The sequence below is a fragment of the Rhineura floridana genome, chromosome 22 (genome assembly GCF_030035675.1).
Source record: "Rhineura floridana isolate rRhiFlo1 chromosome 22, rRhiFlo1.hap2, whole genome shotgun sequence".
NCBI classification, from domain to species: Eukaryota; Metazoa; Chordata; class Lepidosauria; order Squamata; family Rhineuridae; genus Rhineura; species Rhineura floridana.
This window is the reverse complement of record NC_084501.1, coordinates 10,183,599-10,203,076: the sequence shown is the minus strand read 5'-3', so window position 1 is coordinate 10,203,076 and position 19,478 is coordinate 10,183,599. Positions and strand designations below refer to the sequence as shown.

Here is a 19,478-nt window from a genome sequence, read left to right as displayed (position 1 = left end):
GGAGTCTTCTAGCACCTCTTAGCACCCTTAAACTACAGTTTCCAGGATTCTTGGGGGAGGGAGAACCAGAACTGTTAAAGTGGTATAAGTGTTTTAAAGGCATGTCTAGGGTTGTAGCCAACTAAGTTCTACTCAGTAGACCCAGGTCACATTCATGCCATACATTTGTTCCACTTCAAATAGTCATGGCTTCTCCCAAAGAATACTGGGTACTGTAGTTTGTTAAGGGTGGTTTGTTGCAACAAGACTTTTTAAGTAGAGACCTTATCCCAGTCTGCATCTCTGTTGAAGTTGCTTTTTAATATGTTTTTTAAGCTTTTTAAAAAAAGTGTTTAAAGATGTTTTGTTTTAATATGTTTTTAAGGATGTTTTATTGCAATATATTTTAAAGTCTGTTTTTATGATGTTTTAGAGTGTGTTTAGTGGTTTTGTTTGCTATTCTGGGCTCCTGCTAGGAGGAAGGGCAGGATATAAATATAATAAATAAATAAATGAGGGTGCTGAGAGTTGCTAGGAGACTCCCATTCTCACAAAGCTACAATTTTCAGAGTGATTTAACAGTAAGTTCCTCTGCCCAGGGAATTGCAGGTCTGTGAGGGGAATAGTCTCCTAACAACTCTCAACACCCTTCACAAATTACCCTTCCCATGATTCTTTGGGGGAAGCCATATCTGTTTAGAGTGAGATAATAGTAGAACAAATATGTGGTGTGAACATGGCCACACTGAAATTAACGGTCATGACTAACTTAGGTCCATTGATTTCCCTACTCTGTGACTTGAAGCGGACTTCCGGAAAGAGTTCTGGCACTGGTCTGGAGAACATAGGCTTCTGTTAAAGGTCCATGAGGCAAAAGAGAAGATGTCTGCTGAATCTTTGCTCTTAACTTTCCCTCTCCCAGAATTCTTTGCAAGTTCTCTTCCCCTAAATTTTGACCGACGTTTCCTTGTTTCACTAACTCTTATTCATTTCTGCTTTTTCTCCCACTCTTTTTATTTGCTGTTCAGCGTTTCTGAAAGGCTTGAATAACAAGCAGAGGCGAGACCATTATTACACCAGGGATTTCATCAAACTGAAGCAAATACCAACATGGAAAGAAATGGCAAAAAGTGAGTTTAATTTTTTTGAAAGCTGGTTATTCTCCAGTATAATTGCATAGATGGGTGGTTTCCCTCCCTCCTTCCCCCTGCCCCACAGAAACTCAAGACAAGGACCATGTGAGTTTGGTTCAGGAAAGAAAGAAAAATCTGATCTGGTATAAGCTAGCTTCCTGTGCAAATGTTCCTATGCACCCTTTTTTGGATGCAGATTGGCTGGCTAGGAAGGGCTCAGTTTAAAGTGGCAGACTGGGCTCCTCCTGAACATGTCAGCAAATCTACTTCTTAAGAACGTAAGAAGAGCTCCGCTGGATCAGGCCAAACATACCATAGTCTGCCTTTTAGCACGATAAGCTGGGGTGCTTACCTGCAAGGAGTTGATACACCACCCTTTGTAGGGGTAAATGACATGCCAACAGCTGTTCTTGGACAGGGATAGTCTGGCTACAGTGATTCATGCCTTGGTACCCTCAGGACTCTATTATTACAATGAGCCTTGGGTCTGGTTTTCCCTGTTTTTCAATATTTTTCCCCCCTGGGCCTTCACATCTCTAGTCTGGAGGCTCCAGCTGGTGCAAAACGCTGAAGCTAGACTGTTGATGGGGACAGACTATCATCAGCCCATAACTCTGGTGCTCAAAAGCTTGTGCTGGCTGCCCATATGCTACCAGGCCAGGTTCAAGGTTCTTGTGTTAATTTAAAGGGCCCTTAACAACTTGAGTCTAGGACACCTCAAGAACTGCCTGATCTCTTATATCCCTGCCTCATCACTGAGGTCTTTGGGGGAGTCTCCCATGGCTCAGATGCACATTTCACATTCACTGGGAGGCATGCACTCAGCATTGGGGCCCAGGTTTTGGAACTCCCTTCCAGTTGAGGTCAGACAGGCCCCTCCCTGTTGAACTTCCAGTGCCTACTGAAGACTTTTTTTATTCCAGCAGGCGTTTTAAATGCATGCTGTTTTTAAAGTTTTAAGCTTTTTATTTTCATTGTATTGTATTCATTGTACACTGCTTAGAGATGATTGCAGTATAGAAACTAACTTTAAAATAAGGCACAAGCTAAAGCTTTCTGGGAAGAGAACAAGGAGGGATAGCTTGGACTTCTGCTTGTGAAGGACTAGGAAGTATGAATGCACACTGCCTTTTGAGCTCTTGGGCCATGCTGGTGTTCATAGATCAAGCTGCCCCCAGTTCGGGCTGTAGTTCAGTGGTAGAGCACATGTGCTACGCAGAAGGTCCCAGGTTTAGTCTCTGGCATCTCCAGGTAGGGTTGGGAAAGGCTCCTGCCTGAAACCCTGGCGTGAATGCAGGGTTTATGATGAGTGCAGATTAGAGATGACGAATATGGTGCCCTCCAGATGTTGCTGCTATAGCTCCCATCATCCCTGACCAATCTGGCTGAGACTGATGGGAGTCCAACATCTGAGGACACCACATTGGTCTACACCAGGGGTAGTCATATTGAGCTGGATGGATCAATGGTGCAATTTGGTACAAATGCCACTTCTTACGGGCCTTTTAAAATATGCAGCCTCTCTCCCTCTTGTGTGATTTTTTTTGGGGGGGATACCAGGTGCCCGGGTCAGGCAACCCGAAGAAACTGTTTTCCCCAAGGATAACCATTTGAATGAGAAGATCTCTCTCTTCCGTGGCGACATCACCAAGCTGGAGGTTGATGCAGTTGTCAATGCCGGTGAGTGAGTTTGGCTCTTTTGTTGTTTGGGCCTGGTTCACTTTTGGCTTATGGGGGACCTTTGTAAGATATGCCAGGCACTGTTTGTTGCTGTGTGTGGTAGCCTCGAACTGAAAACAGAGGAAAACAGCCCTCTTCTGAACCTTTTCCAACTCCATAATATCCTTTTTGAGATGAGGCGACCAGAACTGTACACAGTATTCCAAATGCGGCCGCACCATAGATTTATACAACGGCATTATGATATCGGCTGTTTTATTTTCAATACCTTTCCTAATTATCGCTAGCATGGAATTTGCCTTTTTCACAGCTGCCGCACACTGGGTCGACATTTTCATCGTGCTGTCCACTACAACCCCGAGGTCTCTCTCCTGGTCGGTCACCGCCAGTTCAGACCCCATGAGCGTATATGTGAAATTCAGATTTTTTGCTCCAATATGCATAATTTTACACTTGTTTATATTGAATTGCATTTGCCATTTTTCCACCCATTCACTCAGTTTGGAGAGATCTTTTTGGAGCTCTTCACAATCCCTTTTTGTTTTAACAACCCTGAACAATTTAGTGTCGTCAGCAAACTTGGCCACTTCACTGCTCACTCCTAATTCTAGGTCATTAATGAACAAGTTGAAAAGTACAGGTCCCAATACCGATCCTTGAGGGACTCCACTTTCTACAGCCCTCCATTGGGAGAACTGTCCGTTTATTCCTACTCTCTGCTTTCTGCTTCTTAACCAATTCCTTATCCACAAGAGGACCTCTCCTCTTATTCCATGACTGCTAAGCTTCCTCAGAAGTCTTTGGTGAGGTACCTTGTCAAACGCTTTTTGAAAGTCTAAGTACACTATGTCCACTGGATCACCTCTAGTTACATGTGCTTAGGCTTGGTTATGAGTTTAGTTGCGGTAGGACATAGGGGAAACTGTGGAAAAGGAAAGAAAATGCGAGTCTGTACAAACACTAAGCTCAGAAGTAGTTGGGATTTGCATGCCCTAGTTGTCATTCCCCACTGCATACACTAGAGGGCGCCAAAACTCCATGGTTTGGAGAGCTGGTTGCAGTATTCATTTTCCTACCTCAATAAATCAAGCTGTTTATTAGTGGAATAAAAGTCTTTGCTAACAAGGGGTTTTGTTGGCGCTTCATAAATCCTGCCTCTGTGCATCATGAAGCCCATATGTGCTTAATTCATATGTAAAGTCGCAAGTGGGACTATAATACGTGTCTATTAAATTCTAGGAGGCCTGATAATTATCATTAGCTGTAAGTAATTACCTGCACGGATCGAGGCCAGGAGCTGCTTGCTGCTGTTGCAGCAGCTCAGTGCACCCTGGGATGGATTGGTGGGGGAGGGAGAAGGGTGTTAATGTGTCTTGGGAAAGGCTGGTTGGTCTGTGTCATGCAGGCAAGGGAATCAGATGAAGCATTTATTTCCTGTTAGCCTAGATTCCATGGAAGGAATCAAGTGTATCCAAAAGGCAGCTCTTGGCAGATGTGATTTGTAGTGTTCTAATGGCGTCAACATCTACCAAGGGGATGGATGGATGGTGGAACTCTAGGATAAAAGGTCCAAGTGAGGGATGGGGTCCTTCAGATGCTGATGGAGTTCAACGTCTATGACCATTGACTATGCTGGCTGGGGTTGATGGGAGTTGGAGTCCTAACAACATCTAGGGGGACTGCTGGTTATCCATCCTTGGTCCATGTGAGACACTCAGTCCAGAGCTGCTGTTAGACTTCAAGGGCCCTTGGCATGGTGCCATTGATGGGCCCTCACCCCACAACAGATGTGCCTGAATGGGGCCGCACATTTTTGCCTCCTGCCATCGCCTCAGCAGCATCTGCATCATTTTCCAGGCCTCTGGATGGTGTTTTAGTGGTGGACAGACAGCAACGCTACTTTCGAATGGCAGCCAAGCTTGGCTCCCGTTCATAGTGGATGCCCACTTCCTTAATGTTACCCAAAATGCCTTGCCCTGGGCCACTGATCTGTGGGCTGAAGCAATACATTTTGGATAAGCTAAAATGCCCAAATAGGTGATAGGTGGCCACTGCAGATAGGAACCAAGGTTTGTTCCTGTTAAAAAGTGGCAATGCTGCCTGCCCACTACTACCACAGCTGTCTGAGGTCTCTTGAGGAGAGAGGTGATAGCACAGCCAGGTCAGGCCAGGCCAGTGAGGGTCCCTTCTGATGCTCTGTGGGCCCCCAGCCAGTGCCTGACTTGGTCCCAAGGTACCTGTTAGTGCAGGATTTAGAGCAAGGGTGGGGAACCTAATTGGCCTTCCAAGGTGTTGCTAAACTACAGTTCCCATCATCCCTGGCCATTGGCCAAGCTCGCTTGGGCTGATGGGTGTTGTAGTTCAGCAAAATCAGGAGGGCCAGAGGATCCCCACACCTGATTTAGAGGCAGGTTATCCAGTCAGTTCCTAGGGTGCTGGGCTGGGGTGTGTGTATATCTGTCACATGTTGTCTACTCAGCTATCCACTTGGCAACTGAAACAAATTTTTACGAACTCTTCATCTTCTTTAAAGCTGGCAACAATGACCTGCTTGGCCAGGATTGCTTTCACATTAGGGTTTTTTTTAATTACTCTTTGTTGGAAAATTTACAGTACTGGTGCCTTTTCAACACATGGTGTGTGTGTGTGAGTTAATTATGATCAGATTCATGCAGGCAAGTTTAATTGCCTTTATATGACAGAGATAAATCATGAAATGAGCAACAAATGCAATTTTTAAAAAGTGTTCAAAAGCTGAATAAAAAAAGGTGGGGGACACCAAAGACACTTCTCAGCCTGATCTTGGGTAGCTTCCTGACACCACAACATGTCTCCAAAGAGATATCCCAAAGCAGGAGATGATGAATGTGGCTTGTATTACTTTTATGCACAACAAAGCTTGATGATTTAGCAAAGAGTGTGCAGGAATCGCCACTCTTGTGTGAAAAAGAGAAACTAGAGAAGACAAGGCCAGGAACTCTCTTGCCAATGTGGTAGCTTCTGCATGCAGGGGCGTGTATTTTATATGTTGGAGTGTTTCCCCACCCCCTGCAAAAAAAGTGACCCTCCTTTTACCCGAATCTTCAAAACGGTTCCCCTCCAGTTCTGTAGCTCTTGAGAGACTGGCTCAGAAGGCAGAAAATAGAAGGCCAATAACAAGGCCTATAACAATAACAATAAGAAGGATGCAGACAAACTGGAACAGGTTCAGAGGAGGGCAACAAGGATGATCAGGGGACTGGAAACCAAGCCCTATGTGGAGATACTGAAAGAACTGGGCATGTTTAGCCTGTAGAAGAGAAGACTGAGGGGAGATATAACAGCACTCTTCAAGTACATGAAAGTTTGTCACATAGAGGAGGGCCGGGATCTCTTCTTGGTCATCCCAGAGTGCAGGACACAGAATAATGGGCTCAAGTTGCAGAAAGCCAGATTTCGACTGGACATCAGGAAAAACTTCCTAACTGTTAGAGCCATACGACAATGGAATCAATTACCTAGAGAGGTAGTGGGCTCTCCAACACTGGAAGCATTCAAGAGGCAGCTGGACAGCCATCTGTCGGGAATGCTTTGATTTGGATTCCTGCATTGAGCAGGGGGTTGGACTTGATGGCCTTATAGGCCCCTTCCTACTCTATGATTCTGTGATCCTATAAGGTACTTCTGAAATCACTGTTGCTGTTTAAATAGTCATTAAGGTTTACCTCAAGGACCACTGGGTGACCCTAATCTGAGGGAGGTGTGGAAGGTGGCCATGCAAGGCCAGGCCTTTTTAGTGCTGGCTCCCTGTTTGTGGAATGCTCTTCCCAGGGAAGCATACCTTGTGCCATCATTGTCAACCTTTAGGCTAAGACCCCTTTCTTTACCCTTGTGTTTGGCTAGTAAATTGGATTGTATGGTGATTTCATTTTTGGCCTATTTTTATGGGGGTTTGTCTCATGCTGGAATGGGTAGAATTTCTCCTTATACTTTTTGATAGATGAGCCCTTTTGGGGTAGTTTATTCTTTTTTGTTTTAAATATTTTAAAATTTGTGTTATGGACATTTTTGTACACATGACTTGGCTGAAGAACTACACTACAAAATTTGGAGAAGTGCATATTTTGAAGGGTGGCTGTGTTTCGGTTTGTGCATTGTTTTGGAAAGTGCAAATTAGACGGATCACATTAAAATGTGAACTGCACAAATAGTGTGTATGTGTAACATACAGGAATGTGCAATTTAGATTTGGTACTGAATTTTGCATTAATTCGCTTATTCTGTTGCTGCAGATTAGATTTTTATGTAGCGATTTTCTGTGGCTGTTTTTGAAAATGGATTTTTTTAAAACCCACCTCTAAAATATCAATATTAAGAACAATAATTGTATCAATATTTCCTTTTAAAATAATATTAATATCAATATTTTTGGAAGGGTGAAAAAACTGGATCAGTAAAAGCAACGGCTAGAAAGAATGAACTCAAATGAATGAACTCAAATCGATACAGGACTGTTAAGTTGACCGAATGCTTTTGAACCGCCACTGGCCAACGAATCCCATCCCTAGTAACATACCTAACAAGAAATGAAAAACCAACTCCCCAATGCTGAAACCTTTTGGCCTGCCTTCTCCTTCCTCTTTGGGGCCAGCGTTTCCCCCATTTTCCTCATAAGCCACAGACAGAGAGGGGCCCTGCATGATGCCTTTCTAAGAACAGAAGAAGCTGCTTTATACCTAGAACATCCAGCTCAGTGATGCCTACACTGACTGGCAGTGGCTGTCCAGGGTTTCAAGCAGGGTTCCTTTCTGGTCCTCCCTGGAGATGCCAGGAATTGAATCTGGGACCTTCTGCATAAAAAGCAGAAGCTCTACCATTGTGCCATCGCTCTTCCCTTCTGGTTTTGTGTAGGCTCACCTGGTGGCACTTCCGGCCCTTGTGCTTCTGAGTGGGGATTCTTGGGACAACGATGACATCTTTTTCAAAAAAATAAATAGAAGCTAGTGCAGGCAGGTGGCTGGCAGAAAGCTCACAGCGTTTTTCTCCCAGCCAGGTGCTTTATGAGCAGATGAATGGATTGAGCCGCCGTGTATCCTTGGTATTATGAATGGCCGCCTTATAACAACAATAGTTATGGGACCGCAAAGTGGAGGAGACAAAGCTCCAGGCAGATATTACGATGGCGAACTGTCAGTGTAAATCGTTTCACCTGTCACTTTGGCAGTCTGGTTTGCTTGTGGATGCTTTTTCGCTGCTGCTACTGCAGAAAGTGGAAAAGGAGGCCAGAACCAAGGCAGCACCAGCTTGCGTGGTTTGGGTTTTTGTTAAACCTTCCAAGTAACCTGGGAAGGGAGCTGGGCCTAGAAATGGGCATGGTTGAATATCGGGTGGAGAACCTCAGGCCTGGTGGCCCCTTGTGCCCAACTAGCCTTTCTGTTTGGTCCATGGGACACTCCCATTCCCTCCTCAACTGCTTTTGTTGTACCTGGTTCCAGAGCTTGGAAGTAATCCATTACAAGTAACAGATTACTTGTAATTCATTACTTTTTTGAGGAACAAGTGGGTAATTCCTTTACATTTTGATTGTAATAGAACTACAAGTAATTTTATTACCTTTGTGGACTAATTGTAATGTTTCCAGCATTACCTGGGGGGGGGGGGAGGAAGCAGGGGAAGTCTTATGCTCCTCTGATTTGTGGATGAAAATCATGTCCATCTTCCCTCATGCTCTATGGGTGGGTAGGAGGTGACGAGGGAGGAGGTGGAGTGAGGTGGGGTGGAGTGGAGAAGACAATTGTTTAAAAAAATAGATGCTGGTGGTGGTGAAGAATGGAGTGGAGGGAAAAAGGAGCTGGAGGGCAAGAACATGGATAAAGGAAGAGAAGGAGGCAGCAGCAGAATGGAGATAATGTGAATGCTATGTTTGCACTTGGCACACAAAGTGGTCTCCACCACCCTCTCTGGCTACTGTGCTGCATTTGCAGTATTTTAAGTTTTTTGCATCTCAGGGGAAAATGTGTGCTTTGGTAGTGTCTCTTAGTTGGTGGCAGGGCAGGGTCCAGGAGGTGGTTAAGTGAGAGAGATTATGCTTGCTGGCTGAGTGAGGGGGTTGCACTTGGTTTGACGTGCAAAGATCTGAGTAGTGGCCTCTGCCTCCCTCACCACCTCCCTTACCAGCAGAGAGACCACCATTGCTATCTTATGGATAAAGAACTATTCTACTACCTCTGTATGTGTGTTTATTTTTAATGTTTTAGTCTACTTAGATGTGCAGCAGCCAAGGCCAGTACCTTGTAGATGTTTTTAAAAAAACAACTGAAATGTAATTGTAGTGATTACTTTTGAGAAAGTAATCAGTTACTTTCAGAGCAATTGTAATTGTAACAGTAATTACTACTTTTTTGGGCCGCACAGTTGTAACTGTAATTTATTACTTTTAAAAAGTAATCTTCCAAGCTCTGCCTGGTTCCAACTAACTCAGGTTTGTTACTTTAGTACTCACGTATCTCATTTGTCTACCTTACTCAGAAGTCTTAACTTTCTTTGAAAATTGTTCTGTTAAAACTGATGAGAGTCTTATGCAAACAGAATCATTTGACCCTAACGGGGCTGAAGGCAAAGTGAGAGGATAATTTAAATATGCAGATTGAAGATGGTCAGTGGCAGTTGATGTGGACCAACCCCCTTTTAAAAACTGTCTCACGCATGCAAGCAGAAGCTGTGTTAAAAGTCATGTACAGATGGTACTGTACTTCTGTTAAATTAAAGCAAATACACTCTGATTCAACTGATACCTATTGGAAGGGTTGTAATTGGTGTGGCAGCTGTTCCATATGTGGCAGGGCTGCCTGTAATTCAGCTCTTTGGGCAAAGGATAGTCCAAGAAATTTCTGCAACAGTAAAGCAACTAATCCCAATGGATCCAAGATTGGCTTTTCTTCCCTTGTATCCAGAAACATGGAACAAAGTACACTGTAAAGATTTGATTGCTTTTCTGCTAGCAGCTGCACATCTAGAGGCTGCCAAACACTGGTGGTATACCACTCCATTTACCCTGCAAGGCTGGTGGTTGAAAGTGTGGGAATTGGCATTGGCTGAAAAATTGAAGCAAAATAAAATGAGATGAGGAGCGCAATCTAAAGGTATTTTTATTAATACTTGGCACTCGGTAATGAATTATGTAGCCGAACAATATGGACTAGTGAAGCCTGCTCAGGCTCATAAATCCATTTGGTACGACCGTTTAGTTACCAGAGTGTTTATGGTTGTAATGGTTTAGGCATTAATACCTCATGCAGGAGTCCTTCCTCTAAGTGTCCTCTTGCTCCTGTACATTCCATTTTTTGATGAATCTCTAGTACACTGTAGTTTATGGTTGTGTGTTTTCTTGTTTAAAAAGCAATAAAAAAATTAAAGATAAGATAGCTATGGAAAATTGCAACATAAAAATCCAATCCGCAAAAATAGAGAATAAGCTAATTAATGGAAAATTTGTTATCAAATCCAAGTTGGGCAGAATCTGAGCATATCCCTAGAGTGTGTGTAAGCCTTCTGCCTTTTTTGTTTTTGCATGGCTAGAATGTCGCCTACTGTAAAAAGGGAAGGGTCACACTATTACTCTGCCTGCTTTGCACTGGGCCCCACCTACCACTTGTATGTGGAATTGTCCCTGGGGCTGGAAAAGATTCCCCACCCCTCTTGTATGTTGAGAATTCAGCACACATAGTAGCATTGCCAGCTCTGAAATCTGGCAGCTGCCCTCTGAGTTGAATCCTTGCTACCCCATTAAAAAAAGTGAGAAGTAAAATGTGGAGGATTACAAAGAGGCTATTTAGTTAGTCTGTAGGGCACTACATGACTCTCTGTGTGTAAGAGAAATCTATAATGATGGGACCCTAGGCAAACAGGTCTTGGGCATAAGCTCAAAGATACCCGCAGTGTGCCCCCCCCAAGCTCTAAACCAGGGCAGGGTACCTTGTCAGACTGAGGGCTGCATTCTCTTCTGGGCAGACTTTGGGGGCCACATGTCACTGGTGAGCAGAGCCAGAAACAGAAGTGGGTGAAGCAACCAATGGAAAGTTTATCTTTTGTACAATAGGCTAGTTTGTATAGACACTTGCCCACTCCTCTGTGTCTTCATCTAGGCAAGCAAGAGTTATGATCGGAATTCAAGGGCACTTTCCAGCCTGGCAGAAATGCTCAAGGAGGGTGCTCCTTTCTTCTGTAGGCCCCAAATTTGTTGGTCTGGATGGAGTCAAATTTGTTCCTAATGTTGGAGAAGTATGTTTCCTTCCCTGTTTAGTGCTTCACTCATCTATCTCGAGGCATCTGCACCTTGAGCCCTCTCACCCACAAAACTATTCAAGGGCTTCCTCATCTCCTCCTTGCCTTGCTACCAGCAACAGGAGGAAGAAATGATATGGAACTGCCTGCTAGGCCAGGTGTGGGAAATCTTTGGCCCTCCAGATGTTACTGAACTACGATTCCCATCATCCCTGGCCAGTGGTGGCTGGGGCTGATGGGAGTTATAGTTCAGCGACATCAGGAGGACCAAAGGTTCCCCACATCTGTGCTAAGCCTTGTGGCAGGGAATGTTTTTCAGCCTGTGTGCAACCTTCCAGGGAACCACATGCTAGGGTTGGGTGGGGCCAAGGGCAAAAATGGGTGGAACAATGGATGTGAGACCTACATCAGCCCCCCCCCTCTCCATCCAGACAACCGAGAGGCATTCATATAGGAAGGATGCTTTTTAGCTTTGCCAAAGCACTGAAAGGAAAAATGAAGCAAGTTTTTATACAGCAACATAAAAACATTTTAAAGCAATACAAAAACAATCACCAAAATGGCTTTTTATTCAGTTGCCTGTCAGCACAAAAAAAGTATTCCCAAGAGGTCTGAAAGTCAACAGTGAGGATTTCCTGCTGAATCTGCCTGAAGAGTATTGCATAGGGTGGGACTGGTGACGCTCAATGTCTGACTTCTGGTTGAGGCCAGGGTTAGTGAGAGGTGTGTCCTAGGAAGAGTCCAAAGGGCCCCATTTGGCCCTTGGGTTTGAAGTTTGCTGCGGCTGGTGCAGACAATACTGAGTTGTATAGGGACTTTAAAAAAAAATGTCTAAAGGCAGATCTGATGACTGTTGGACTTGCAGTTTCTGGAAGTTTCCTGCCTTCTAGCCTGGCACTTCACTTCCAATGATTCCTGCTTAATGAACCTGATTTTCAGGCCAATCTACCCATCAGTGTCTGTCAGTGCTTTTTAAAAACTCTGCGTTGCTCTTTACAGACTCTCCACCTCATTTGAGCAGTTCTTGAGTTGGGCGATTTGCTCAGTCTATGTTGTAAAGAGATGTTACTTAAAGTGCTGTTCTGATGGTGCAAGTCAGTTGTGGGGAGGTGAACTCTCCAGTGCAGAGTTTTAATGGACAATTTTTATCTTCCTCTTTTTTATGGCTTGGACTAATTTTATGTAGCTTTCTGACTTGGCAAATAAAACCACTAGCTCTTTATGTTCCCATGGTGTTTGCAAGACCCTGCTCCCTGGATCCTGCTGGCTTTGCAAGCAAGGTCAAAAAGCCCAGTTTCTGAATGAGTGTACAGTAGAGGAACTGCTGTTTTTATTCTATTTTTTTGATCTGGCTTTCTGTTCTTATTACATTCTTAGGTCTTGCTTTCCACCAGGGAGAGATATTTATTACTTAATTTTGTTTTTCAAATCCACCTACTATCAACTCTTTTTTAAAAAAGCTCTCTTAATAAATTAACTGTCTGGCTTTTCCCGATTTGGTTAATTAAGCCTACTTATTGCAATACCTCTGTGGGTCCTGAATGAAGATGACAAAAAAAGTTGTGTATTTTTTAAAAAGGATGGAATTGCCATGGGACATAACTATGGAGGAAAACATATATGCACACACCTGTCCAAGCTATGGGCTTTTAAGACGTGGGTTGCAAAATTGTTGCAAACAATTCCTAAGCAAGAGGAATCCAACCAAGGCTGTGATCATTAATTTATCTGGAGCCCTAGTTTCTACATCAGAAGGTTTTTTTTTGGTGGGGGTAGTTTAGAAAACTGGGGGGATGATAACATGAGAGAGATTATTATAAAAGCACAATGGGGATTCTGCAACAAAAAGTTGCAGTGTATTCTCCCTCCTTCTGCTCTCTTTTTCAACATGAGTTTAGTATTCCAGTCATCCCTCTTTTCCTCCGGGTTTTCAGTTTTTCTTTCCCTTCCATTTTATTTATTTTACTTCTATCCTGCTTTTGTTTAGTAGACTCAGGCTGCAGACCCACTAGCTCCTCCAAACAGATTGCTTTCTCTAGCTTTGTTTAAAACGCATTTGCCCCCGACACATCTCCCTTCCCCGTGGCGCTGCCGATCTCAGACCTTTTAGGACCGCCCACAGCAAAGCATTGCGACATTTACTGTCCCTGCCCAACCCACAGCAAAGAATTTTCATTGGACACACCGTGGAGTGGCAATGAGCTGATCTACCAAACAGTTTGGACTTCAGCTTCAAGCTGATTTCATGGAGAAATGCACCAGAGCTGCATTTCCCCGGGCTTTGGAGTAAAAGGGGTAGAGTTTGACTAGCATTGATGGGGATGCACTGAAGCCAGTGCAACTGCAAGTGTGTCTCTACTCTCAAATCCTGCTTTGAATCCTCAAAGTAGCTAACAACATTTATAAGATACAACAGGTACACCAAGCACAATGTGCTCACAAAACAAAAGAGTACACAGACCCACTTGAACTGAAGCCAGCATTGGGTGTTCCTTCCTGCAGGATGGTTGCTGTAAAGCTGGCTCTGTGTGGGTCAGGAAGAGGGTAATCCAACTGAAGCCAGTCCCCTGCGTTGCCTTTGCCTGCTTCTCTCTTCTTTCTTCCTGCAGGGAAGATTTTTTTTCAGTTTGATGATGTGTGAGTGTGTGAGGGATGGTGGTATGGGGGCGGGGAGAGAGCAGTTGACAGTCAACATTCCCTGGCTACATGCTTAGTCTACGTTGCACTCTTGGGTCCCAGTAGCACTGTATGTTTAAAGCACGACTTTAAAAAGTCATAACTTCCCCCAAAGTATCCTGGGAACTGTAGTTTGCTAAAGGTACTGAGAGTTGTTAGGAGACCCTAATCCCCTCATAGAGCTTCAATTCCTGGAGTGGTTTAACAGGTACTCCCTCTTCTCAGGGAACTCTGGGAATTGCAGGTCTGTGAAGGGAATAGGGGTCTCCTAGCAGCTTTCAGCACTCTTCACAAGCGGTAGTTCCCAGGATTCTTTGGGGGAAGCCATGACTTTTAAAGTGGTATAAAACCACTTTAAATGTAGTGCAGCTGGGGCCTTTGAGGGATTTTGTCCCCTTACGCTAGTTCTTTTTTTAATGGTGCTTCTGTGTACTTTGTCATTTCCTCCAAGCATGCTGATAACTCCCATTTCTTTCTCTCTCACTCTCTCTGGCCTGCTTTAGCTATAATCCTATTGGCACTTGACACCTGAGTTTGCTTGTAAAGGGAAGAATGTATGGTGTGGAGAAAGTGTTTGTAGAGAAGCAGTTGTCCCTCTCTACTAGCCCTCGAGCGTAGCCAGTGACACTGAGAAGTCAGCTCAGGACAGACAAAACAAAAATACTCTTCGACAACAATGCATGTAACATATGAAGCTCGCTGCCCCAGGATGTGTAGCTGGCTGCTACTTAGCTTTAAAAGGGAATTAGACTTAACTGAATTCAGAGCCTGCCTCTGAATTCCAGCTGGTGGGGAGCAAGGCCAAAAGGGTGCTATTGCCTTTTAGGAAACGTTTGTGAACTTCCCAGATGTATCTGGCTGGCTACTGGGGGATGCCACAGACCATCTCTTGCTTTCTTATGTTTTGCTTGACTGCTCTGGGGCAGGGATGGGGAACCTCAGGCTCAGGGGCCAAATGACTCTCTATTTGGCCCTTGGGACTCTTTCCAAGGCCAAACCCCCTCCCAGAGGCCACAGTCACCCTGAGTGATTTTTGCCTGACTGGAATATGTCTTTAAACTGTGATAATGCCTCTTCCTTGGTTGAAAGGAGGATAATTTGAAATTCACACTCCTCTGAATTTTGCAGTGAAGTTCTCCAGCCAAGTAGTCTGTACAAAAATGCACATCCTAGGGCACAGTGTGCATAGAAATGCACGTATTAGTGAAAAAGAGATACAAAAATGCATTATATTTTGGGAAAACAGCTTTGCAAAAATGTGCATATTAGGCAAAATTGCATACAGAAAATGTGTACATTAGGAGAGGTTCTCACTAAGATGAAATTTACCAACTGATGTGGAAAATGTGGAGAACTTGAACTTAAGACTGGAAAAATGAAAAGCTGAGGGAAATTAAACTGGCAGATTCACCCACCCTCTAGCATGACCCGTGTAGCTCTGGCTGCCGTTTTTGATCGCCTGTGCCATTCCTTAGTCATAGCCATGCTGACCTTGATTCTGTGTTGATTCCCTCTCCTGTGTTTAGGCTTCTCCTTCCTGCCTCTGACAAGCTGCAACAAGTGCAGCTGGGTTGTTCCATTTCCTCTTTTTCACCCCTTCCTCCTATTCCCCCTCCCTCCTCCTGTCTCTTTCCACCTTTTGGCTATAAAAATGGCCATAAAAATAGAGATTTGCAGCAGCCTTCTGCATGGCTAAGTCGGGAGTACTTCCCCATCAGATGGTTCTTGTCTCGTATCCCTTTTATTGTCATCACTGAGCTATATTTCACAGGGACATTTTAAAGATCATTAAAACCACCTCCTTGTGGCTGCTTTCTGAGGGGTGGCTGCAAAGAGGAGGAATTTTCTTGAAGTTTTGTTAGAAGGGACCCTGAGCATAAGGTCAGCAAACCCTTGCATGGCCTGCTTGGCGTAATTGGAGAGTGTTGGGAAATGACAGCTTTTCTCTACCTACAAGCAAACTGGTACAGACTGGGTTCTTTCCAGTCATTCAAAGTGTATGTGCCGTTATCTGGGACATCCCTGATGTGAATCTAATTTAAGGCACCCCTCTGTTCCTTGGACAAAGTCTCTGCCTGTTACTTAGAAATGAAGCCAGAAGACAACAACGATCCATTCTGGAGATGTTTCTGCATTTCCTCCAAAGAAATTTTTTTTTGGGGGGGGTGAATTTGGAGAATAAGAACATAAGAAGCGTCCTGCTAGATCAGGCCAGTGGCCTATCTAGTCCAACATCCTATTCTGACAAAGGCCAATTGGGTTCCTCTAGAAAACTCACAGGCAGGGCATGAACATAGTGGCAATTCTCCCCATCTGCAATTCCCAGCAACTGGTATTCAGAGGCATACTGTCTCTGACAATGGAGGGAGGTCAGGCCCAATGAATTTATTATTGAAAATCAAAGCCTGGCACTTTAAAATAGCAACAACCACAGCTGATTCTTTTAAAGTTTCAATACTTTTTCTTTGTGTAATCCTGCATGTTTGGACTCTTTCCTCCTTTTTTGTTGTTTTTGGGGCGTAAACCTCTTTTCTCTCCATCTCCCACACTTTAACCTTCACCCGGCCTCTGACTCATGCCTTTGTGTGCTTCCCAACATATTGTGGCTGTCATGATGCTGCCACCCATTTTTAAAAATAGGAGCTGGGGTCCCTTCTTTCCTTTAGTTTGCACCAAAAAGCCACTTTGAGGTTTTTTGTTTTCACCCAGTTCCAGCACAAAAGGTTTGATTTTTGGAAGGGGGGGGATGTTTGGTCATCTGTTTACTTCTCCTCTATCTATGTCATAAAGGCCTCTCTTGCCTCATGGAGGGGATTTTTGAGGGGTTGAGTTGTAAATACCTGGAGGGTGCACATGCATGTGCAAGTGTCTAGATCTGAGGAAAAAAGGAAGTGCTAGGCATTTTTTTTTAAACTTGCTCATGTTGGATATCCTCAGAGATAGGTGCCATATGTGATGCCTCCTTGCAAAAACAGCAGGACCTTTTTGTCTGTGCACCAGCCTGCTGCAGTCTGGCGGCTACAAAATGCATCTGAAAAGCCCCTGTCAGGCCTGCTTCAGTGGTGCTAAACAGAACCATGCCTGACAGCTGGCTTAACACTCCCCGAGTCTTGCTTAGCGGCTCCTTGTTTGCAGCTGGTGGCAACATTGTGATCGTCTTTAAACTGCTGTGCTCTGTGCCAAACTTTAGTATGGCAGTGATGCAGGGAGTCCTGAGAGTTGGAGACTCCTGCACTGGGTCTCTCCTGCCCCAGCCGAAAGCCAGGTTCTTGTGAGGGGCCAGCTCAGTCTATGCCAGGAGCCCTGTGCTTCCCAGGCCAGCTTGCCAATACAAGGCAAGTATAAAGTGGGTGCTGACTGGGGGCAGTGGAGTGGTAGGCTGTAGGCAGTGGAGGCTGCTAGCTCCATGTCAGTGGGACAGTGGAATCCACTCTGGGTATTAGTCCAAACTTTCCAGGAGCTGTCCAACATGTTGAGCATAGTCTAGAGCAGCCTTTCCCAACTAGTGGGCCACCAGATGTTGTTGGACCACAACTCCCATCAGCCTCAGCCAGCATTGCCAATGGTCAGGAAATATGGGAATTGTGGTCCAACAACATCTGGTGGCCCACTAGTTGGGAAACGCTGGTCTAGAGTCTGTCTAGCCCTCCTAGGAGCAAATTTACTGCTTGGAGCTATCCAAGGTCCTGCAATTCTAGACCAACCTTGTATGCTGCCTGTCTGACGGAAGAAGTCCACTCCGTCCCCTGCCTGCCTGTCTTACCTTGTGGTCTCCAGCTTGGGGTCATGACAGAACATTAACTAGGTGACAATCTTTTCAGGGAGTTGGTTGAAAGCAGGGGTGGGAGAACTTTTTCAGCCTGAGGGCCACATTTTCTTCTGTGGAACCTTCTGAGGACCACATGCCAGTGATGGGGTGGGGCAAGAGGCAAAAATGGGCAGAGTAGTTTTTAGCTAGTTTCCACACAGGCTTGTACTCCCTTCATCCAGGTAAGCAGGGGTCATTATCAAAGTTCAAGGATGCACTCATGCCAGCCAGCCAGAAACACTCAAGGACGGTTGGAGGAAGGCCAGAGAGCGGTTCCAAGTGCCCTGTAGCAAGACCCGGAAGACCCTCATTTGGCCCCTGGGACTGAGGTTCCTTACCCTGGTTCAGCTCTAGGTTTTGGAATAGTCCCACTTCTTCCTCATGACTGTTGCTGCTCCCCATTCACTTGTCCTGTCCCTCAGGTCCTGATCTGTACCACCACCTATAGTCACCACAGAGGGCAGGCGGACAGGCAGAGACAGCAAGGAGGAGTGGGAGTAGCAAGATAACATGTCTAATCCTCTTTTAAAGCTGTCCAAGGTGGTGGCCATCACTGCCTCCTCTGGGAGCAAGGTCCGTAGCTTAACTATGCACTACAGGAAGAAGTACTTTTATTTGTTTATTTATTACATTTATACCCCGCCTTTCTCTTCATGATAGAAACCCAAGGCGTCTTATATATGGTTCCCAGGCGGTCTCCCACCCAGGCACTGCCCAGACCTGACCCTGCTTTGCTTCAGCAGGACTCTGGCCTTATGTGCCTTGCAGCATTCAGCGTCATTGGAAGTCCCTGCATTATAGTGTTGTGAAAGAGGGAGAAAAACCTTTCTCTATCCACACTCTCCATGCCATGCACAATTTAATAAACTTCCAACGTGTCACCTCTTACTTGCCTTTTCTCTAACCTTAAATGCTGCAACCTTTCCTCATAGGGGAGTCGCTCCATCTCCTTGATCATCTTGATGCCAACCCCTGAAGCTGGTCCGGGGTTTGAAATAGAGATTGTCCCATTTGTGCATCTGGGAAATGGGGCATTGAAATTTTTGATATTCTCTCACAATCCTACAGAATATGTTTTGGCCAGAGGTGAAAATGTATAAAACCATGGAAAAGTGAAGCCTTTTCCTAATACGGCTTCCAACTCTCTTAAAAATGATGTCTGTCTCTAGGCTCAGCATCTCCAGGTTGTCACTGTTTATAGGTGGGATTCAATGTTGTACTGGCAAATTAAGGTTGTGCAATTAAAGTGGATTGAGAGGTCTTGCAGAACAAACTCACTTCCCCCCAAAATCAAACTTTTTTCTGATAAGGAAAGTGATGGGAAAACGTACTGGCAAAGTGTGGAATAACAATTGCTTGATGCATTGTCATTTTCTTAATGCAATATAACCTCCCCGAAAACTAATCAGAATGGATGCTCAATAAATAGCCAGCATCATCTAACCTCCCTGCATAGTACAGAGGATAACTTAATAACATGTGCTGATGCTAGTTTTGTGCTCATTTGCTATAAGATCTCCCTCTATTTTAATATGACACTTTTTAAAATTAAAAATGCCAACTTTTTTAAAGTTTCTAGCCCTCTTGGTTTTAGAACTTTTTTTTTAAACCCTCTATATCCCTTTGTTACTTTAAAATATACCCCTCTTTTGGAGTTCGGTGCAATGTTAGCCAAATTATGTAGCCCCCCTCTCAGCCCCTCTGCCAAATTCATGCTGAACACTCAACCGTCTGCTCAGCATATGGCTTGCTAGATCTGTGTGTGGGTTGGGCGTGTGTGTGTGATATGTCATACCACGGGAGGGTAGAAATGAGCCAGGTTTAAAAAAAAAAAAGGAAAAAGACAAAGGAGGCAGCTGGTTCAGAAATTTATTACAACTTAGATACGAGCCACCTGTGTGGGGACCACTTATAATTTAAGAGGGCTGTTTAGAGTAATG

The 19,478-nt window shown here is 44.6% G+C and overlaps 1 protein-coding gene across 3 annotated transcripts in view; it reads left to right on the top strand.

The window, feature by feature from the left end:
* MACROD1 (mono-ADP ribosylhydrolase 1) overlaps positions 1 to 19,478 on the top strand; it is a 366,194-nt gene that overhangs the window by 5,338 nt on the left and 341,378 nt on the right. For all 3 annotated transcript variants that reach the window (XM_061606931.1, XM_061606929.1, XM_061606930.1), the window contains exons 2-3: positions 1,008 to 1,109; positions 2,673 to 2,792. In XM_061606931.1, coding sequence (XP_061462915.1) covers positions 1,008 to 1,109; positions 2,673 to 2,792 — 222 coding nt within the window. The remainder of the gene's footprint in view (positions 1 to 1,007; positions 1,110 to 2,672; positions 2,793 to 19,478) is intronic.